Source organism: Miniopterus natalensis, chromosome 7, assembly GCF_054644295.1.
Source record: "Miniopterus natalensis isolate mMinNat1 chromosome 7, mMinNat1.hap1, whole genome shotgun sequence".
Taxonomy (NCBI): domain Eukaryota; kingdom Metazoa; phylum Chordata; class Mammalia; order Chiroptera; family Miniopteridae; genus Miniopterus; species Miniopterus natalensis.
In genome coordinates, this window is record NC_142087.1 from 50707703 (window position 1) to 50731991 (window position 24289).

At 38.5% G+C, this 24289-nt stretch overlaps 1 protein-coding gene across 1 annotated transcript in view; it reads right to left on the reverse strand.

The window, feature by feature from the left end:
* The window catches only part of KLHL14 (kelch like family member 14), an 89276-nt gene that overhangs the window by 56021 nt on the left and 8966 nt on the right, over positions 1-24289 (reverse strand). The window contains exon 2 of the mRNA XM_016195940.2: positions 5973-6094. Within this exon, the coding sequence (XP_016051426.2) occupies positions 5973-6094 (122 nt within the window). The remainder of the gene's footprint in view (positions 1-5972; positions 6095-24289) is intronic.

Genomic DNA, 24289 nt, shown 5'->3' on the forward strand with positions numbered 1-24289 from the left:
TACATTAGAAATAAAGTCAACTGTTTTTTCTAGGTACCAGCTTATTTAAAATACAGTATTTGGAATGACCAGCACACACATTTAAAAAAATCTATGAAAAATCCACTAAAGCACTGGTGCGTGGAAGCACAGTAGCAAATAATCCAAGATATATAGCAATGTGTAGCCATGTATCTCAAATTAGAATTGAGCTCATTGAAGGTAAAATTAGATGCTAACATATTTAAAAAGTCCAAACACAATTCTCTCTCCTTCTTCTTTGTCCAAAGTCATGGAAACAATTACTCCATGAACTAAAATAAAAAGTTCCAAGCTAAGAGAGAGCAACTACCATGCTACTGTAAAAATAACACAACAACTTTAGATCACTATGTTTTCACTAACATGGAAAACAAAAATTAGAGGGGTAATCTCTACTCTCAGTTCTTAATTCTTAAACCTGTCTTAACAATTCCTTGGAAAAGTCCCATATAATATGGTTCTTGGTTACCTCTAGCCCCGCCACATACTTCCCCAGCCTCTGACTATAGATAGACAATTTCACGTCAGTTTCTAGAAGGCACCAATTCTCTCTTGCCTTTCGGCATTCCCAGTACCAGACTGTTACTAAAATACTTTCCTTTTTTTTAAAAAAAAAAAAATAATATATATATATATATCTTTATTGATTTCAGAGAGAGGAAGGGGGAGGCAGAAGGAGAGAGAGAAATAGAAACATCAATGATGAGAGAGTTATCATTGATTGGGCTGCCTCCTGCATGACCCTGACTGGGGATCAAGCCCAACCCAGGCATGTACCCTGACCGGGAATTGAACTGACATCTCCTGGATCATAGGTCGATGCTCAACTGCTGAGACATACCCAGCAGGGCTAAAGTACTTTCTTGTCTGCCTCTTTGCCTCTTTGCCAGAAGGTCACTTCTAGGAAAGCTTCCCTGACCTCCCATGTGTAGATTAGGGCCCCTTTATGTACTCCTATAGCATGAACTTCCCCTACTTCTCTCTTAGCCCACCGTATTGCAATTGACTCCTTAGGTTCTTAAGAAGAAAGATGACCTTATTATGCGTGTCCTACCATCCAGCACAGAGGGGGTATTCAATAATTGCTTTGGACATGAAGGAAAGATGTCTGTAAATAAGTCGAAATCTTGCCCAGGCATTTTCAGAGTCATTCTGGAAGCACCTCATTGTTTTCTGATGTTCTCCTGCAGTGAGAAGTGCACTATTTATGGATTCTACCTACCTGTCTAGAAATTAAATTAAATAATTTGTGGGTTTTGGTTCTGTTAATAAAGATAATATGAGCAAAGGAAACCTACAGGCATAAAAACCTCAATTGAACTTACTTTTTATTTCCTTCTAAACAAATAATCATAAGAAATGATTATTAGCTTTTGATTAACTTGACTTTCCCCCCAATACATCCTCAAAGAAAAGAAATGAAATGAAATCAAGAAACAGAAGGGCCAAGAAAAGAAGTCCAATTGAATGTATCAGTGTGCAGGTTTACTATTCCCCAAGTAGGCAGTAATTAAGCCATTCTCCATTGCTCAGATATTAGATGTGATCAAACCTGTATTTATCTTTTGGAACTGAAGCTCAATGTCTTATATAAGATTTGTTCTCTTTGTACTATTCCTTCAAAACTTATGGAAAGTATATTTTTAAAAAAGTATGAAGAGTGCACCAGCCTCTGATCTTTGTGGCTCTCTTAAAACCAATCAGTGACCCCCAGAGCTCCCACAACTTTCCTAAATAAAGGTGATCAAGTTAAATACATTCCAGGAACCAGAAGGGACAACCCCAAAAACCTCTGCATAATGGTTTCCTTTATTTCCTATGATTTAAAAATGCTAGTTCCCAAATCCTTGCACTACTAATAGAAGACAGAATTGCAAATCAAAGGAAAGAAAGGGGGATAAAAGGCATCTTCCCTCCCTGTAACAAAGGGAACTTACCATGGCCAAAAGGAGGAACAAGCCTTTCTAACTCAGCTCTTCCAATCTTCATTCTAACATTATTAGTGGGAAGTCATTGTTGGCACATAGAAGGGTAAATCTGTATTTTGAAATCCTTTCTCCTGTCATTGCTCACAGAAAGCAATAAGAAACACCTAATAAGTAGAGTCTCTTATCGGAAATGAAGGCTAAAGGAAGTCAGGTCCTGGGGAACACTTAGAAAGTAAATAGAAATGACAGCTCCTCAGTGCTCTCTTGGGGAGGAATGTAAGCTGCTTCCCACACTTGGCCTTTATAAAAACTTTGATAAGTAAGAAATACATTACAAAAATACACAGTAGCTGGGGAAATTTTGTTTGATATTGGCACTAAGAATTTAGGGCCTGCAATGTGCAGGAGGCATATTTTTTTTGCATTGGCCATTTTAGTATTCAAGCCTCCTGTACTGCTTTCTAATAAGTTAAGAATGAAACAGGAGACTGCGTGCAGGCGTGAGAAATGCAAGAAAAGCAGTACTGTAAAATAAAAATGAATGAAAGTGCATTTCAACTTCCCTTTTATTATTAACAGGCAAGAGAACAACAATGCCAACTTTATTGTTATTACTTAACACTTCACACTTATAAAAGGACTTTACAGTCATTTTTACATGTTATTTTTTCAATACTTTTTCTGAAAGAGACTGGGGAGCTCTGTCACTATGCTTAAGATCAATTTTATAATGTTATATTAAATGATTTTTCCAAAGAGGAAGACAAATACGCAGTCTGTGCCAGCGTGCTACCGAAACAGCCTTTTCAGTGAGAATAATTGCTCTTTTTGTTGTTTGGGTAGATCAAACCACTGGTTGGTTGACTGAGGAATTTTGTTTTCTTTTTGTTAATGCAGACCTACTTTTTCACTTCCATTCACCTCTACTCTATTCAATTTATTATTATTTAAGTGTCTATTATTATTAGAGTGTTCCTAAAATATAAATAACACAACAGGAACAAGACCTAAGGAAAATTCTGACTGACCTTCCCTTTAATTCTATAATGCGTGTGAGTAGCACGGCTTCCACAAGGGGGTATTTGTGCTCCTGCCTCTTTCTAAAAGGAGCATGTCTGTGCCACAGGCTGTGAAATGTTTGCTCAGGCCAAGTGGGCAAAGGATTCTAAGATTCAGAAGCTCTAGCTAACCTCGGGATTTTGTGTGTTAGCTTATTTGTTAGTTTGTATGGAGACTGTCATTCAATAAACAAGCAGACCCCAAACCAGGAGCTGTCTCCTGGCATTAGCTGTTCATCCTCTCCTCCCTGCAAAGTAGCTAAGCAGCTGTTCTGGGTCAAAGCAATGGCACTGGGAAGCTGTGGAATCTCTAGTGTTTCTTTGGATTTGGGGAGAATTTGGATATTTTCTTATTCCAATAAGAAACATTTCTTCATTTATTACTAGATGGTCCAAATAGCTTAAAAACCTTTCATTTACATTTATTTAGTCGACGTAGCCACATACGATGCCTTAATTAAAAAACTCAAACCAACAGCAGAAATCACCCAGATAAACTGTCTATATTTCTCCAACAAACCTGAAAAATATGCCTTCGCATCGGGCCTTGTTGTCACAACCCAGCAGGTAATAAACTCCATTTTTTAAAGTACAAGTCTCACTGAAATAGAGTATGAGTAGAGTAGACATTTATTTCAAAGCTATGATTATGCCTGAGTATAGAAAACTGTTTAAGATCTTTGAATATGTTCACATGATAAGAACTTCTCTATACATTAATGTCTTTATTTCCTTCAATTTCAAATGTGGTGAATGGAGTCAACAGATACTCATTTATCTTTACTTCTTAGTAGATTATTACTTCTGACATATAAAACTATGGAAAACAGGTTCCCTACTTTGGAGCAGTGGGTCCAAGTGTGTCTGTTGTAGTGCAATTTTTTTCCCCTTCTCTATGGAGAGCTTGAGTTGATTGATGCCTCTAAGGTATCAAGGTCTGTGCAGTCCTTGTGCTAATATTGGTATGGCTGTTACAATAATAGCAACAGTCCCTGAAATTTATTGAGTTCATTTTATGTGCTAAATGATTTATAAACACAATTTTATTTTAAAAAATACTCAAATTACGATGATTAAATGAAGTACCCATGACTGGAGATGTGTATATGACTTGCTCAATGTCATAGACATAAGTTTGAACCCAGTGTGACTGATTCAAGTTCATGCTTTCTTACTACATCCCTCTAAGTAAAGAGTTACATCAGGCAATGTAAAAAAATTGAGTAGGATGACTATATGTCCCAGTTCATACCTGTTGTCCCAGCGTAATTAATTTCATGCTTTAAAGTGTCCCAGTTCGGACAATAAGCTGATCACCCCGTCTCAGAACATGGTTCAAAATGAACAGAAGACTTTTCTTAGGTACTGTTCATACTACTTTAATTAATCTTTTTGCCTTTAATGAAGGGCTTCAAACAAATAGCACATTGGACCTGGCCTGCCCTATTTGGGAAAACAAGATGGATTAGTAAATGAATATCATTTATTGCTAGGGTCTAATATTTCCCTGTCCCTTAGCCTGTTTCTCTGTCATCTCTCTTTGAGAATCTTTTGGCCTTTTTCTCTCCTCCTCCTGGTATTAGTGTCTCATTGAATGTAGACTTTCTCTCTATTGATCAAGTGTTAGAAAATGAATTCTTTGGTTTTGCTTTAGCTTCAGTTTCTGATGAATCTTTACAATGCAGCTTGGCCATGCATTCAGGTATTTAAGTTGCGATTTTTGTCAAAAACAACAGATTAAAAATCATTTTAAGGCACCTCTAACTTATTTGTCTTCCTCCCTTCTCTTTAATCTTGCTGCTACCATTCCACCACTTCTTTACAAAACCGTAGTGTATGGGTGTCCGGGGAGCTTTCTCGTTGCAGTTCCTGGACAATGCTACCGCAGGTTTCGCTGGGGTAAGCCAGCTCTGAAATGTATTATTTCAAGCACCACCTCACATGTCTTTGCTCCTCCTCTGCTCTTATGGGCAAACTGTTGTCCAGTTTCTATTATTTTAAAGGGCTTTCAGTAAAAGGAAAGGAAAAGAATTTTTTTTTTAACTGATAAAATATATAACTGCTTAAAAGACACATGCAGGAAGAAAACCTAACTTTCACTTTCGTCGGTTTTAAATTGTATGGCTTTGATTTATGGATCAAAATTCCTCATTTATTATTTTATCTATACAGCTCTGGGCAATTTTGACAGTTAAAATTTAGTTTTATTGACCAGTGCAGCCACTGTGCCCACAAGGGGACCGATGCACACAGCCTGCTGCACTCAGGAAACGATGATTTTTGATTCCATGACTGAGTCAGATTGGGAATCATAACCGATATAACAATAAGTTCCAAATCTCAGCGCCCAAGGCAAGAGGTTTGTTGTAAAACACAATCACCCTTAAGGAGGGAGGGGGAAGATCTTGGGTGGAAGTTTGCAAGCACAATTTAATGCAGCTGGCAATAGGCTACGACTATATCTGTCGGTCCAAACTGGGGAGCAACAGAGGGGTGTTTCTCTAAAGACCAAGTCCACAGACTAAAGATTAATGAGCAAAATGCCTAAAAAGCAAAAGGAATGTTAGATTCTGAAACAATGACCTGAACAACCAATCTGATGTGAGAACATTTACTAGTGCTGTTAGCCAACCTTTCACTTCTCAATGAACAAAAAAAACCTGAATGATTTCTTTTGGAAGATCACGGCTACCTGCCCCCCACCCTGTCTCAGCACACACAGAAACACAAACTCAAGCGGTGATTTTAGGCCACTTTTAATTTAGGCCTATTCAACTACCAACTTGGCCACCTTTGCAGTGTTAATTTGGTCTTTTCCTCTAAATCCCCAGTGCTACATAAACAGACCTCCAAAGGGTAACAAATCAATAAAATGTCTAATTTGATTAGCCAGCTCTTCGAATTCCTCAAGACAGCTCGAACGTGAAATAAACAGGTGGGTAAATAAATAAAGAAGGGCACTCACTTGTGAGTATTTTCCATGTCTTCTTTTCATCGTCGTAGTACTGGACCAGATTGCTGGGAAGGCGGTCCGGCCCAGGAGGCAGTCCTCCAACCAACAACAGCATTTTCTTGTTAGAGCGAATTCTTCACCCAAAACAAAAGGGGAGATGAATAACCACATTATTGTAGAGCCTTTTTAGTGGCAACGAAATCATAACCATCAAAAGAACGTTCCTTGCTTGCAAATTTCTATTTCATTTTTCCTGTTTCTTCTCCCATTCATGTCTCAACAGTTTTTTTGAACCAAGCAGAAAAATGATCAGAAGAGCGGCATATCCCCATACTCATGGAATAATAAGCTCCCTTTATGCAATTTGTTAGAGGTTCATTCTAGAACGACCTTTTTCTTATATTATCCCTTTAAATCATCACTCTTTACAGCTGAGTACACATGAAATGCTCTGGAGTTGTACTAAGGTTAAGCATTAAAGTTGCATGTCAAAAATCGTATTAGTCAAAATCATTATTATAAGCCATTCTCCACTCAAAGAACCTTGAAAAAATTAAGGTTATGCAGAGAGTTTGTGAGCCAACTCTTTAATCACCCAGGGAACTTCAAATGCAAGTTTGGTACAATTAGTAGCACAGGGCTAACTGGGGTGGCTTAACCAGTATGATCAGGACTTTTTGTTTGTTTAACTTAGCTCAGCCTTCCTCCCCTTCCCAGGTCCCCCTCCCCTCTCTGCCCCGCCTGCCACCCCATCCCCGGGCACCACTGGCGACACAGCAGCGCCAATTGGTAAAAATGAGACTGTGAGGTTGTTTTGAGCCTCCCCAGAGTGGAGCCCTGCCAATGCTTGCCACTGATCCAGCGGCATGAACCTGCTCAGCTGTGCAAAGTCACTCTAATTCCCTCCCTCTGTTTTTCTACCTTCTCCCCCAGGGGGCAACCACTGAAAGGAGTGACTACCCACCCATCAAGAGCTGGCAATTCGCTGCTATTAACCGTGACTGTGATTCCCAGTCCGCCTGGCAGTTCCTGAGAACAGGCCTGCGACGTCTCATATGCAGTAAAAGCTGTAAGATGCACCCTGGCCGGCGGACTCGACCTGTTGGATGTACATCCTCGGGAACTGTAATGGGTTGAGCACACTTGCGATTGGAGCGGGGAGGGGAGGCCCAGACCCCTACAAGGGGCCTGCTGATTTAACTGTCGCTTTACATATAATTGAACTTTTCATTTACCTGAAAGGCTGAAGGTGGTGGTGAAAGAAACGGAACAACCATGTTTGAAGGAAAAAGTCAATAAATACAAAAGGGTTCCTCTGAATCTATTATGACGCATTCGGCCCCGTTGCTGTCTTTCAGCTTCAAGGACGCTTGGCGAAGTACGCCCCGGTGGAGAAGCACTGTTTGTTGGTTAAGAACCTAACATTCGGAGAGTTAAGTTAATACAGTTAATGGCATTTCCATGTGAAGGAAGGGAACGAGAGAATTCCTTTAATGAAACTCTGGAGCCATTGAACGCATTGTGTATGCCTGAGTAGGAAAAACACCTTCTGAAGAATCTCCAATTAGGGACTCATGGGTAGGAGGCACCGCACTTACAGAAGAATGCCTAACATAGTATTGGCTTGCAATATTAATTTTGCCATAAACAAAACCCCACTCAACTTCTCTTAATTTGAAGCACTTATTTTTTTAATTTTTATATTTATTTATTTATTTATTTATTTTAATTTTTTATTTTTCAGAAGTACTTTGGATTTGTACCCTTATAGACCAGTATTTGGGAGATAAAAACAGAAGTCAATAGCAAAGAACTTCATATTTTGAGGATTTCAGTGATTGGTGTGGTTTGTTGAGAGGGGTTAAGGAAACTCAGTGCATTAAGTACCTCTCTTTTACTTTGAAGTGATATACACATAATTGATGTATCATATAATTTCCTAAATGCATGGTTACAGGAATAGGCTATTTTTTTTTACTGTAGTTTTAGCCCAAATAATCAACCACTCTGTGAGTATAAGAGAAGTCAAGATAAGAACAAATATATATATTTTTAGATTGCTGTCAGTTACCATGTGTAGACAGACCTGTTCATCTGGAAGTCATGATTCTGTGGCTGTCGTGACAGGACACATGTATGTGCTGCCAGACTGCAGGTGTGGTCAGGTCAACCAGTATCTGCTGGTCAGATGTAGAGGAGAGGGCTCATTGAAGTGATGGTGTCACCAGAGCAATATAATTAAATCTTTATTTTAATATTTATGTTTTTAAAAAATATTTAAATAAACCTGCTGCTTTTATAATGTGTTTCATGAGCGACAAAGGGAGATAACTGCATGGTTCATATAGGTTTTTAAGGTCTTTTTATTCATTGATAAGTCCAGCTTCCCTGGACCAATCCCACTGGTGATTTTCAACATTGACTTAAATGGACCAGCTCTGCAGACAAGAGAGAATCTAGAGTCTTTGTCTTCTCCATCCAAAGAGCCAGTCTTTGGCTTCTTAGAGACTATGTTTTCTTACCATTTGTCCTCTAAGAACTGGACTGAGACTACCAACACGTAGGCCACTGAACAGTTGGCAAATGTAACAACCTTCTTCCCCACCAACAATGCCATGATTCAAAGGGTTAGTTAGCATAATAGCAACGAGAGCTCTAAGATAAATCTGTAAACCATCCAAGTGTCCTCAGGGATTGTGATGAGGAATTACATGGAAGTAAGGAAAATCCCACCTACCCTTATTGTCAGTGTTGTCTGTGACGGGGCAGTGCTTTGAATTCATTATGAATGGCATTCTTGGTGAGAGAAGATACATTCTAAGTCTTTCGCATTGTGTGTGTATTTTTTATGTCATCATTCATTCAATTTGTTTTGTCATTTTACTCAGAGTATTTTGTTTCTAAAGCTTGTTACACAATTTTCAGTATTGATGCTATTTAACTAACTAAAGTTTAAAACTCTACCTTATGAAGGCGAATTACATAGAAACCAGAAATAGGATAAAACATGTGAGAAGCAGCATAACACAGAAGAAAGAAAACATAACAAAACACATTTGAGTGTTTTTCTCACCATTTTCTCTGCTGACTCTCAAAACAGCCCTATGTGGTAGGTATAATAACTCCATTCTACAAAGAGGTGAGAAAGTTCCCACAGTCAAACACAGTGGCAGAAACAGTGTTGAGACACAGGCCTTCCAGGTTACCAGACCAATGTCTTTTTAAAATTCAAATTTATTCATTAATATTTATTTTACTATAACTTCTAATTTAGACCTAGATGACCCAGATTCTAGTGTTAATTTTGCTATTCATCGGAGTGACTTTGTATAAATGACTTGGCTTCTCAGACACTATGTTTTCTTAGCATTAAGTAGACTAACAATATCTGACCTGCCTCTTCAAAGGACTTGTCATGAGGATTGTATAAAACAATGAAGTTAAGAGTTTTATGTAAACTCTAAGGTAAATTGTTATTAATCAGTCTTTAGATATTGACAATATAATGTGGGCTTTATTTCAACATGACAAATCTTATTAAATAGTTAAAAAAGAAAAGTAATATTTTTCACTGAGATTCTTATTGAGTTTATATATATAAATACAAGCTAATTAAGAGGACTTCACTACCCAGTTTTTCTTATAACTATGGTCTTGGAAAATTAATACTTTAATAATATTGGCCATCTTTTGAGCCTTGTTATAAGAAAGTATACATTTAGACATTACATAAAACTATGAACCTTTCTGGATCCAAATAAAGGAACCTAATAAAGATTACTCCACTTGTCTTAAGAACAAAACAAATGAGACAAACCATCACATATTTTACTTTGATATAAATGCAATGTCAACTATTCAATTACTCCTAGAAAGTAATACAGGTGAATAATTCCTGTAGAAAAGCTTCCATTCTTTTTATAATGTGCAATTATAATAGTGACAATGACAATAATGACAAATAATAATGATGTGTATTGGATATTGAAAACTCTAATTATCATGCTATTATTTGTTTGATGTATGTGAACTTCAATTTGAAAACACCATGAAAAAAAGACACCTTGTGAACTAGCAAAGTGAAATTAAGATAATCTGAATTAACTTGCTAAAGTGGGTTTCAATTATTCTTTTCGAAATAATTCCAGTAGAGCCTTACAGATTTAATTGTAGATTAGGCAAAATTTACAAACATAGCACTATTGCAATAGAGTCCCTTCATATGGCAACATGGTGTACTTTTTAGAAGCTCTTTACTTAGGGAAACAATTTAGCCCAAATTAGTATGTTCTCTTCAAATATGTTAATATTTTAAAAATACTTCTTTTTGCTTGTCATCTTAGCACCACCTTTGCCTAAAGTAATGTATTTAAGAGGTAAGAAATTTGATAAATTTGAGTAAATAGCTGAGTATGTCATAATAAATAATAATATTTGGATGCCTTTGAGTTTCTAGATTCTTGCATAGAAAAATATAAGGTTAAAAGGAGAGGGAATCTGAAAGTTTCCTTTGTTCCATCTGAGTAATTGCCCAACATTTACCATGTGTCACATCCGTGAGTGTGTGTGCGCATATGTATGCGTGTGTGCTCGTGCGCATACGCACTTTGGTTCCCTGGATGAACGATTGAAGGATGACCTAAAACCTCCTGGTGTAAACAAATTTTTCATCGTACTGGTTTTCTAAGTACGGTAAAGTCTCATTTATTTTTATTTCAGTGATTTGGAACTTTAATAATTGAGAAACAGGCCAGCTAAAGTTTTTCTTTCCATAACACATAAATAAGTTTTCAATAACTAGGTTAAAAGAAAAGTTTTAACCTATTTAATATATCAGGTGATGTGCTGGCACTTTAGAACTACTAACGTACATTTAGATGAAATTCATTGTACAAATTATAAATAATTCTCATTTATTAAAGAAAATATTCTGCAATGTTTTAAGCACAGTTGAATCAGAGACTTAGAAGAGAACTTGGAAGTCATCTAGTTCAGTGATTCCCAAGGATCATGGAGGGAATTACAAAATTTAGATTCTTGGTATAAATTCTCAGGTCCCCATTCCCAGAGATTACGATTCAATGGGATGGGCCCTTAAAAATCAATAGTCGTGCAGTCTTTCAGTTGATTGTAACACACAGCCAGACTTGAGGCCCCTGATTTAGCCTGGTTTTCTATATAATGTAGAAATACTTTTAATAGTTTTTTTCATAAATAATTATTCTTATCAGTTAAAGATTTATAATGAAATAGACCTTCATTTTTCAAGTCTACTCTATTGTAGAAAGTTGTTGGACAGTTGTGTTAGATACATTATTTTTCTCCTTATGCTGAGCTGAAAATCTACCTTAGACTTGTAGAGAAAAAGAGCAAGTTCTCATCTCTGTGTCATGGCAGCTCTTCAAATACTGGAAGACAGTTGCGATATGTTTCTCTTGCCCGTGTTGAAAGTCTCCATTTCTTTCTGAAAAACTTCCCATTTTCCTTACCATACAGTTTACCTCCTTTGAGTTTCCCTACACCATCATTGTCCCCTTCTAAAAATGTGAAGGTCAGAATTGCACACAATATAACAAATGTGATATGTGATATGATGTATACAATTTTTTAAGGGTTTCTAAAATCACAATAGTCTTTTATTAGTCACAGTGCAGCACTGGGTCCCCCTGTTAGCTTCCAGCTCACTACAAATATAGATTATTTTTTAAACCAAGTGTTTTCAAGCCAGGTCTTCCCTATCCTATATTTCCTCTAAACATTTTAGACATCAAATACATGACTATTCTTAATGTTTTTATATCCTCTACTGATTTAGACACTTAAATTTTCATTACTCTATTCTTTAGCAATTATTGAGTTCCTACTATGTTCCAGGTACTGTTCCAAGCACCAGAAGCACTGGTGGGAAGCAGAGGAATAAATTCCTTGTTCCTCATGGCATATGCACCCTAGTGGGGAAGTCTATGGAAAACATCATGATTCTTGAAGCAGGAAAAGCTGGTTGTTAAGGGTGTAACCCTCACAGCTAACTTGACACATCTGGCTTCAGCTTTTCTCAACTGAATGACCTTGGGATAGCCTCTTTGTTCTCTTAAACCTTATTTGTAAAATAGGGAAAACAACAGACCTAAGGCATAGGTATATTTAATTTTCAGGATTAAAAGAAATAATTTATGTAAAGCATTGATAGTAGTGCTGAATAAATACTACCTCCCTCCTCCTTATCGCCATCATCAGTATTAGCTATTCCTTTGGGTAATTTGCAGGTTTAATAAGCAAGTGGCCTATGCTCTACCCAAGTTTTAGTCTTTAAAAATAATAGAGTTGCATTTCCACTGTTCAGATAATTTATTTTTCCTCTTTCTCTCTGAAAGGATTCTAAATCACTGAGATTTTTATTTTATAATTCCCCATACATGGTCTTTCGAAGAGTATGGCCTTTTTTTGAAACATAAAGATTTGATGGAAAAACTAAGCAGTTTTGAAGAGGCAAAGAAAATTGGGGTGGATGACCATCATCCCATCCTTCAAGGGCTGAGTTAATTTTAAGATTCAGACAGACCTGGATTTAAATTTTCTTTCTATCATTTCATACATTTATATCCTTGGGCTTGTATTCAACCTCTTTAAGCCTCAGTTGCCTCATCCATAAAGTGGGAATGTTTTGAGGGTCAAAGGAAGTCATCTAAATGTAATGGGAAAATAAATGGTTGCTATTTGCAAACAAAACCACCTCCTTCAACAAATAAAAGCCACTTTGTGCTGCTGATGCCTCTCTGCATAATGGAAATAAAAATCGATGCTCCCAACATAATCCAGGTGGGAGAGGCTGGAGAAGGTTGGAAGAAGTTATGACTCTTTCCCATGACTTTTCAATTTCAGTGGACTTTACTAAATCTGTGATGGCTCAGTGTTTTATACAAGCAGTGAGTGAATGGGCAATTTCACATCTCGTGGCACAGCAGTGATGGAGAGTAGTGATTCAGGGGACAGGAAAAGCCAGGAAGATGCAAATCCCAAGGGATCCACAGAAACAGGGATGGGTTTTGGATTTCCATAGGACATGGGATGGTAGAGTTTTGAAACAATTTTCCCAGAGCTTTCCCAGACCTGGGAAGCCACCAGATGACATCTGGGTTGCACATAAAAAATATTTATGTAGTTAACCATAGTAATCAATTGACAAATGCTAACTATTATTATGCATAATTATAAACCTTACAAATCACTCATTTGAAAATCAGTCTTTGGAATTTAGGCATTTTCTTTCTTTTGCTTAGAAGCCTTGCAGATACCAGAGGTTGCACCCTTTATAAAGAGCCAGAATACAGGGTGGGGCTAAAGTAGGTTTACAGTTGTGAGTACATGAAACACAGAGTTTATTCTTGTATAATTATTTATTAATTATTGTATTATTTTTCATAAGAACAACTGTAAAGCTACTCTTGCCTCACCCTGTATTTACTGCATAAACATGCCTCACAAAAATATAAAACCATTAGACTTCCAACAGTGGTAATGACCCAGATCTCATTTATAAATTCAACTTATTCACTCTCTTGGCTGCCATCTCTCTCTGTTAAGGCAGTCATTGAGCCTTGTGATATCCAAATCACCAGGTTTTATGGTAATCTTGACTCTTCTCCCATTTTCGTGCCATATTCAGTGTTTTGGCAAGTTCCATGAGTTCTAGCACTGTGATGTGTCTTTCATCTATTGATCTATCTGTTCATCCCAACCAAACTTCCATTAGCCCAACTCAGCTGGGCTGGCTCTCCCTGAACTGTCTTAGCAGGACTGTCCTTACCATCTGGGCTCCAGCTCCTATCTAATCGACCTACATACTTTGTCTAACGAATTTCAGCAAAACCTGACATGAATGATCAATGACTTCAATCCTCTTTTTCCTCTTTTTATTAAAGAATTCCCTATTTCCTAGCATCTACAAAATGTACATTATAACCTCCCTTCTCTCTCTGCCTCTCTCTCTCTCTCATAGATAAATGCCTTGCTTGAGAGTGTTTTCAGGGATAAGAGTTTCTGAGTTAAGGTCTGAAAAATCTTGAAAGAACTTCATATGGAAACTGTTTAGACCGGGTGGAGTTGTGGGGGGAGGCGTTTAAGCAGAGGAGATCCAGAGTGATGGGCCAGGAGACTTTGAAGATCAGGTAGCCTTCCCTGAGCTCCCAGCTAGAATGGTACCCAAAAGTCCCCAGAGGAGAGCTGCTACCTTTTCTTAAAATTTTCCAGAGAAGTAAACTCCCTGGAGAATTTGTTCCAGCTGATTTGCCGTTGTATTTAGGTTTCTTTATCATAGCTGTTCTTGGTAATTACACAGCAGCTTTCATGGGAAGAGCCTTTAAATAGACCTGATAATGCCTCTCTGAGGTAGGTAAATGCAAAATATCATTATCCCCATTTACCAGATGAAAGAATAGAGGAAAGGGGGCTTGGGAATCTTTTCCAGTGTCTCAAGATGGGTTTTATTTCCTCCATTTTGCAGAGGAAATACCTCTAGGGCTTTTCCATACAACCCTTCTGTGATTCTCAGGAGTGACGGACAATGCTTTAGCTTCTTGTCCTCTTCCTCCCACCTCGAGTCTGGCTATGTTGTGACTAGAGAATGGTCAATCATGCACATTTTCTAATTTTTCTAAACTGGAAGTAACTTTAAGATGTGTATGATCACATTATAAAGACAATTCATGTTCATGGAGAAAAATTCTGACTATACTAAAAAGCAATATAGTAGGTGCTCAATAAATGCTTTTTGTATGAATGGAGAAGTGATGAATGAAAAACTTAATGAGTGAAAAGAGTCAAAGTCACCAGTAATCCCAGGAACTATCCAGAACATGTAATTATAGATTCTTTATCATTCTTTTTTTTTCCCATCTGTTTTTTGTATTTTTTTTTTTTGTTTTTTACCCAATGGATTTGTTTTCCCATCTGTTTTAAGGTCCAGTCAGTGTGATATTGGTGGTGTCAAAAGGCAAAAGGGAACAAGGAAAAGGCACGTTTCTGAACTACAGGGTGGGAGAGTCAGAGGGTAATATATTGGGAAATGAGCAATCTTATTGACTAACCCCCAAATCTAACCTGCTACCTTTCCTCTACCCTGCCCCGAACCCCTCTGTCTTTTATCCCTACTTGAGTATGCCCAAATAATCAGCCTTGATGTTGTCATTCCACCACATCCATCATTTTTACTGGATGTCTCTGTTTTTCTCTTTGCTCTTCAGGATCAGTGTTGTCTCCCAGAATGAATAGGATCTACCCAGGATAGAGAAAATTTGCCAAATTTCAGTTTTTAGAACGCTATAGGACCTTCGTGATATTTGCCATATCCACGTACTATGATATTACTTACTTAATATTTTATTTAACACTGCTCACTTAAAGAAATGATTAATCCCTATCTTTATGGTTTCCGATGCTGGGTGCTCTTTAGAGTGACCTAGGAGAACTTCTATAAAATATATCTAGGATGAGGACACCTCTCAGAGATTCTGATTTAACGATGTAGGGTGAGACCCATCATTGGAGGGTTTGTTTGTTTTTTAAAGCTTTCTGTGTGAGTCTCATGTACAACCAGTATTAAGAATCATTGTTATAAGCAATTTTATTTCTGAATCATGGGCCTCATGGGTTGTGTTTTATTTCTAATATATGTAATCTAATAATATAGTAAAATATAGTAATACCTATTAAAATAAATGTAAAAGATGGTTTCTTGTGTATCATCTGCAATTGTTTCACAACCTACCAGTGGAAGGCAAACCATAGTGGAGGACTCACTATAACAAACGAAAGAAACCAGGACTTTAAAATCCGAACCTCTGAAAACTTAGTTAATTCCAACTCTGCCACTTATATGTTTGACTATGAGATCAACATCTCTACTGACTGTAATTTAGCATATTATAATTGTGATTAACCATCTTCCCAACTCTTTACTCTTCGTCCCAGCCCCGAAGCACACCAGGGTCTTCCATAATTCCTCCCTGATATATACTAATTCTAGATATATACTAATTCTAGAATATTACCGTGTCCTCCAACATGCAGATGGAGCAGCTCACCTACGCTTTTGCCACATTCCTCTGGGCACCAGACCTGTAGAACAGCTAATGATGGCAGAGACAAAAATGACAAAATAACCTTGAGGTCTTCATCTGAATCCATGAAATATAAGTTTCCCCAAGACTTAGATCATACGTCTCAAGGGCCAGAACGGGTCTATCTTTATATTGTACAAAGCCCTTCACACTTCATTCCCGGTCCTTTACTTCATGAGGGAAATGGCCTCCAGCCAACTTCATACTCACCGCATTTCCCCCTTCCCCACCTCCCAGACTAAAGCTTCCTTCAGTTCCTAGAAGCAGTTGAACATCTCCTTTGCTTGATTACTTATATAATCCCTAATTCCAATACCTAGTGCTCAGTGCCTTTCTTCTGAAGAGCATGCACTGCAATGGAAATAGCATCTCCGAATCCTCCCCGCATCCCTCATAGGCTAATCCTCCTGCGAGTGGGGCGCAGGGTCTCGCTGCGCACTTGCACGCGGGCCTGCTACCCAGCGAGCTGGCAGGGACCGGAGTGCTCGCGTGACAGAAGCAAGCTCTTCTCCTGGGTCAGGAGAGAGGAGGCTCTGTGCAGCCTGTCACAAAGGGGCCACTCCAGCTCTGTGTAGCCCAGTGACAAAAGGAGACGCAGCTTCCCTCTCATGTTAGTGATGAACTCATAAGTAACGTCTGCATTTAAACTCCCAGTAAAGCCCAATGATTAGACTATGCTGCCTCCTGAGAACCAATCTCATTACTGAGGCTCCTCTCTCCACCTCCCATCTGGCCGGCTTTTTGAAGGAAAGAGTGACTTCCTGACCTAAGGAAACCATGGCACCTGCTGCACAAGGAAAAAAATGCAGAAAGATAATACAGAATAATGTTGAAAGTTCAAGTTTAGGATATAACATCCCTCCACAATTACTTGTCTCTTAGTGCCTAGGATATAACAGTAAAAATGAATATTTTAACAAAACCACTTTCCAAAGAAAGAAGTTCAGCCATTCAGGCTGCTGCTGCCAAGGGGAACCAAGGCCAGACCCCACCTGATGATCTAGGGACCGATTTTATCCATTACTCTAACTCCAGGGAGAGATTTCTGGTGGGGAAACTAGGAAGCTTGTGAGGAACTGGAGCCAGCCTCCTGCCAAGCAGGCTGTTTCCAGTTGGAGAGTCACTGCAGGAGTGGCCGTGCAGGTCCCCAGTGAGGAAAGTTAGTTAGTAACCGAATATATTACTCCAGGCTTCTCGTGGAATATTCATGGCAACAAATAGGTGTCCATCCTCAAGAAAACAGGAGTTTCAGCTGACAGCTTCTCAATGGGCCAGAATTTGTTTTTAGGGGAAGACTTAGTCTATGAAATCATCCTGGGGTTAAGATAAATGAAGGAGGTTACCCTTATTTTGGGGTAGATAAGCAACAAGGGACTGAGGCAGGCCCGGGGTGTGTATGCACTGTGGAGACAATGAGGTGTGGCTTGTGGGATCCAGCTTAGGGACACCCTGCTGCTGTGGGTGAAATAGGAATCTCTTCTCCTCCTCTCTTCCTCTCCCTCCCCATGGGGAGCTTGTTCTTTCTGTTCCTTGCTGCTTCACCAACCCTGGAGGGGCTAAGTGCTGAAGTAAACCTGAGCTCCAGAGCTCTGCAGGGTCTAGGATAACCTCCAATACTCATCACCCACAAAAGGACATTTGCAGAAGCCTCCCAGACCCGCCCGCTCAGCCATTCCATGACAGTAGCCTTTTCAATGATCAGATCTTTGACAGGCGGAAACAAATTATTCTGGGGCAATGTACTGCATTCTCTGAGGCTGGGTTGTGACCACTACATTGTGTGACTTGAATTATCCTGAAAATTCTCTGGTACTCAAATTTCATCACCATGAAATAAATCCCTTGAGTCCGGTTATTCCAATAACTTATCCTTTGACTCATTTCTCTTTTTTTTAATTTTTATGTCAGTTCATTAGATTTCTTTTAATTTGCAACACATTTTCTTCAAACTTCTCTTTTGGTAAGTTACTATCAGTGTTTTCTCCCATCTTCTATGGATACGTAGCAAATTGGAAAACAAGCAATTGTTTGTTTAGTCCCATGATTTTCAAAGTGTGGTTTAAAAACCACTGGCAGCAAAACCTCCTGGGATGTTGCTAAATATGGAGGTTTCTGGGTCTGAGTTACAGGTTAATTTATTTAGACTCTCTGGGGTAAGGCTGGAGAAGATATACTTTATTTTTTAATAAAAGCTGTATGGTTGATTCTGATGAGAACTACTGAGTTAGGCAAGATTTTCTTGGGCTGAGGAAACAGGACCTGCATTTTTTCTCTTCTAGCTTTGTATCACTGGAAGAGCTATTAATATATTGCTGACTTTGATAACTGCTCTACCACCTATATAACTTTGCCTGTGTAAATCTAGTTGAAAAGTATCATTTCAGTCAATTTCCCTAACTTATTTTCTAATTCCTTCTGTTTTATTCTTGACCCTTGTTAGGTACTGAATTGTATCTCCCCCAAATTCATATGTAGAAACCTTAACCCCCACTGTGACTGTGTTAGAGACAGGGCCATTAGGAGGTAATTAAAGTTAAAGTTAAATGAATTTGTAAGGGTGAGATCCAAACCATATAAGACTAGTGTCCTTATAAAAAGAGGAGGAGACCCTGGATTTCTCCCCCCACTCTCTCTCTCTGTTTCTGTGCATCAAGAGGAAAAGCCATGTGAGGACAGAGGGATGTGGGCGTCTGCAAGCCAGGAAGAAAAGCATCACCAGAAACCAACTCTGCTGGCACTTTGATCTTAAACTTCCAGCCTCCAGAACTGTGACAAAACAAGTTTCTGTTATTTAAGCCACCCCGTCTGTGTTATTCTGTTACAGCAGCTCAAGCAGACTAATACAGCCCCCCTTAACAGAACTATCCTGCCAACAAGAACGCAGGGCAGAAAAAGACCAATGAATCTCACACCCACTTTTGGGAACTGGCACTTGAGAAGGAGCCTTCTATGGTCAAACTTTAAAGACTGCCTTGAGAAAGGGGCTTCCCAATTTTCACTACATAGACACTTACCAGCTCCCCTCTGTATGGAGAATTTGGAACATGGGGAGGCAGCCTCCTGATCTACTCCTATTTGGTGCTCAGCTACTCTACACCTGCAGTTAATGTTAACGGATAACAAGTTCCAATGGAAGAAGGGCAACCAGGAGGGATAAGCACAGACACAGTGAAAAGAAGTGCTTTGCATAAGCTTTTGTCACAGACTTTAATCAGTGTCTATAAAGCTATAGACATAAATCTCTTCATGCTTTTAGAAATTTTCAATGTTTCTTATGTTCTGAGACTCTAAAGTTTCCTTGTCATAAAAATGTGAAGCATTCTCCAGAAACATCTTTGTGAGGTGAGGTAATTCTTTCTAGGTCAGAAACACCATTGTTTTCAGGGACTTGGGCTCTGCATTTGACTAGGCTGATGGAAGGCTTGAGGGCTCCTTCCCTGCAGGGGGTGCTCTGTCCATTCCTTGTGGAAAGGGTTTTACTTATGCTACTTTGCCGCTGGTTTCGTTGGCTGCTTCCTAACTGGGGAAATTGCAAACCTTGATTTTATTTGAGCACATTTGAGTGGTGTTTAATATTTCAGTTTTGCTTTGTCTGCTTTTTCTCTTTCCTAGTTTTGAATATAAGAATGAGTGGCAGCTGAAGTTTGTTAGGTTTCTAGAGGTTCTGAAGTGACTGCTTAGAATGAGGTACTTTCACTATGTGACCAAGATCTTCACCAAGGGAAGAAGACATTTGCCTTCTACACACACACACCACTAATTTATAGAGGTTACCTGCTTTCTTGGGATCTGCTGGTAGTGCATACTAAAAACTAGAAAATTATCAGGTACCTTTGCTAACACTTTGATCCTTTGAATATCCAGATAAAGAAATCTATGTTAATATTCCTACCATTTTGCACTCAGATCTATGATGGTGGCCTGAAGTCATCTTTGTTATTTAATAAAAAAGTAAATCTTTTAATAGAAAGCCAGAATTTGATTGTTCAAAGAGATTCATAATCAAAATAGAAATTGTTCCATGTAGAAGCATAAACATGAAGGTTGGAAAACAGTTTGCTGAACATTCTTCCATATCCACACACTCAAAAGCAATAGTTAGTGAAGTAATAGTACCTAAACTACTAAGGGTAGTAAAAGTAATTTCTTACTGAGAGCTGTAGATACGTTTTTGTTCCTAAGGAGAGCTGCATGGAGACTGTAACAAAGGAAGGTGAAACTGAACAAGTTCTTATCATGATTAGCTTGTCCATGCCAGAACCTGCCTTGGCGATATGTGAAGTGAGGCCCTCAGTGGGATCGCAGCCATGAAGATCCTGGGCTGGGCTGCTTCCTGCAGATCCCTACAAAGAACACTGTGCATTCTTTCAACTGAGAGTGTCTGTTTTTCAGGTTTGCTTTTTTTGTTGTTGACATCTTCTTCTTCTGCAGTGGATCTTATGAGTTATCACTGTCTTGGCAATCAAATAATTTTACCTCATTTCCCTAAAATAACTGTAGTATAAGCATAGTTTGAAAAAAAATTCTTTATATGCCTTTATGAAAATTTAAGCAAATAACCTGAGTAATGACTATTTTTTCTTTGAGTAAATGACTTGGTAAACCAAGTCCAGACTATCACTTAAGAACTATCATGCCTAAGTCAACATAAAGCCCAAAAAACACAAGAAGGAGAAAACGACACTAAAACCAACCACCAAACACCAACATTTTAAATAATAGGTATATATGCACATAAAAGTATCAGAGAGTTTTCCACTGTACATCTATATGCATTGTCTTTTCCTTTTTGTCAAACAGAACCCCCAATTCTTTCAGAAGGTGGCTCTAGCCATGACCCAGGAACCATAAGAAGCCCTAATAAAAATGCTTGAAATACTCCCACAACTCAATAAGAAAAAATTGAAAAGCAACAACTAAGAATTTGACTAGACATTAAAAAAAAAAAAAAAATACAAGTGGCCAATAAGCCCATGAAGAGATGCTCAACATCATTAGCCGTTAGTGAAATGCAAACAACAATTGCATAACACTTCATACCCATTAGAATGGCTCCAGTCAAAAGACTGATACTAAGTGTTGGCAAGGATTTGGAGAAATCAGAACCTTTACATACTGCTGGTAAGAATGCAAAATGGTGCAGCTGCTTTGGAAAATAATCTGACAGTTCCTCAAAAGGTTAAACATTTGTTCAATAACCGAATACCACAGGGCCCAGAAATTCCACTCCTAAGTATATGCCCAAGAGAAATGACATGGCCACACAAAAACTTGTACATGAGTGCTCATAGCAGCATTATTCATAATAGCAAAAAGTGGAAACAACCCAAATATCTATCGACAGATGAATAAATAAAATGTGGCATATCCATACAATGAAATATTGTTTAGCCGTAAAAAGGAATGTAGTACTGCATGCTACGACATGGATGAACTTTGAAAACATTATGCTACATGAAAGAAGCCAGTCAAAGGACCACATATTATATGATTCTATTTATATCAAATGTCCAGAATACGCAAAGCTATGGATCTATGGAGACAGAAAGTAGATTAGTGGTTGCCTAGGGTTCTGGGGTTGGGGATGATGGGAATGGAGGCTGATTGCTAACAGGTATGAGGTCTTTTGGGGGGTGATAACAATGGTCTAAAATTAATTGTGGTGATGGCTGCAACTCTGTGAATATACTAATACCATTGGATTTTACTCTTTAAATGGGTGAACAGAATGGTATGTAAATTACATCTCAATAAAATGTTTAATAGAATCTGCCATGGTTTTTCTAACTTTTCCAATTGCTGACATGACGGATCAAGCAGATGGAACAGATTGCTGGACTGGTCTAAGCTCTGTAGTTCAGTCAATGGTGGATAAAACAGACACTGTCAGTAGAAACATTATCCTTATCAGAGCAACACTTAGGACTCAGGCTGTGAGAATCCAGCTCTAGAATGAACATATTTTATGGAATTAAGAGTCTTAACAGGCAAATAGAAAAGCAATTAGTTATAAATAAAACTCTTTCTATAAAAATAAAAGCTATTGATTAAGTATTCACAGCCAGGCACATATTCTCTCTATATTCAGAACTACCCTAATGAGGTGGGTATTATTATGTACATTTTACAGATAAGCAATCTGAAAATAAGTAAATTACAGGAAAGTCAGTTTATAAGTGGTCAAAGTGGGGTTGCATCCAAATCTGTCTGACTTTTAGGTACTAATTACTATACAATAGAACTGTTTCAGATATTTGCATTATAACGTATCCTTTTTATTTGTACCTATTATTTCACATTCTCTCTCTTATTTATTATCTCTATTGCTCTCTCTCTGTCTCTATCTCCACAGCCATAGCCATAGCCATATCATATCCATACCCATACATATCTATATCATCTATATCTATGTATATCTATCTATATCTATATCATCTATATCTATGTATATCTATCTATTTTTCTATCATCTATCTATCTATCTATCTATCTATCTATCTATCTATCTATCTATCATCTATCTATCTATCTATCATCTATCTATCTATCTATCTATCTATCTATCTATCTATCTATCTATCATCTATCATCTATCTAATCTTTACCTCCTAGCTTTACTCTGTAGTGCCTACCCTACAAACGTCATTTTGGAGTGAACACTTGTGAAAGCCTTAACACAGGGAGATTATAGGAATTGCCATTGACAGTAGTGGTACAGTTGTCATAGTAACCAAGCCACCAAATTGGTCTGTGCTACGAGGCACACACTTCTGCCTCTATAATACACCAATATTGGCTGGGATCCCTTGTGGTATCACTGAACCCTTGTTAATGCACACGAGGTAGAAAGTGTTGAGGTCCTCGTGTGCATCTTTAAAGCATTAACATTTTTCCTTCAAAGTTTCCCTCTCTGACTCACAGATTGTACATTCCCTCTCCTAATCTTTTCCATTTGCCCATGATGTTCTGGTGTGGTTGGTTTTGAGGGATGCTAAAAAGCAGGATAAGATAGTGGTCTGCTGCTTTGTTCTAAGCAGCCTTAAAAAATATGACTATTTTTTCTTTTGGCAAAAAATTGAACTTCCCAACCCAATAATTCCTCACTCAGTACCAGACTGTGAAATTGACTGTCCCACCCCCATCCTCACAGGCAAGATAGACCTTCAACTGATAAAAACACATCTCAGAAGTCACTGGACAGAAAATTTAAAGCTGGAATCCCACAATATGCATGTTGACTATGTACACACACACCCACACACCCACACACACCCCCACACCCATCCATCCACATTTTCCCACCATGCCTCTACATTTTAAAGGCCTCTTTCTTCTTTAATACTGGTGCTCTCTCCCTTCCTACTCCTCTCCATTTCACTGGCCTCGTCTGTCTTCAGAGGCACCTGAAGGCACATGAGGCAGGGAAGTGAAACCGACTGTAATTCCTCAGCTCGCTTCTCCGCAGCCTCCAGTGAGCCAGTCTCCACGCGGCCCAGCTGAGCTGCGGGTCCGAGTCCCGGGCAGGTGAACTCGCCCGCCCGCTCCAGGCGCTGGGAGCGGAGAGCCAGGCCGCGTGCGAGGCTCCAGGAGCAGCACAGGGAGCCTCTGGGCTTGAGTTTATGAGAATAGAAAGAAAAGGGACTCCTCTATGGAAGAAAGAATGGAGACTTTCATAGCTAAAAAGGCCATGGTTTTCCCTTTCAAGAATTAAATATAACCTGCAAAGAGCAATCAGAAACTCTAATCCTCCCCCTTCGATCTGATGCCCTTGTGTTCACCTTCGGGGTCCCTTCCACTTCATTCTCTTGGTTTTAAATGTCTCTGCTGAATTCTGTGCTATCAGTGAAATCACACATATGTCCAAGAGTTTTCTGGACAGGCAAACATGTATTCAGGTACATTTTGCTTAATGTATCTTTTAAAATTAATAAGTTAATTAATTTTAAAGAGCATTTTCTGTTTATATAGTTTTTTCCCCTTATCTCAGCTGATTGTTAACAAAACACCGGTGAGTAGAACTATAATTATTAACCCATTTTACTGATGCGAGACTCAGCTAAAGTGGAGGTAGAACATACATTTAGGTTTATGATTTCGAAGGCAGCAGTGTTTCCACCAGAGTATTGCTTGTTTTCTCAGTTCAAGTAAAAAACATGCTGAATTTTGCACTGCTAAATTCATCCATGGAGTGGATAATCCTTAGCAGAGCCT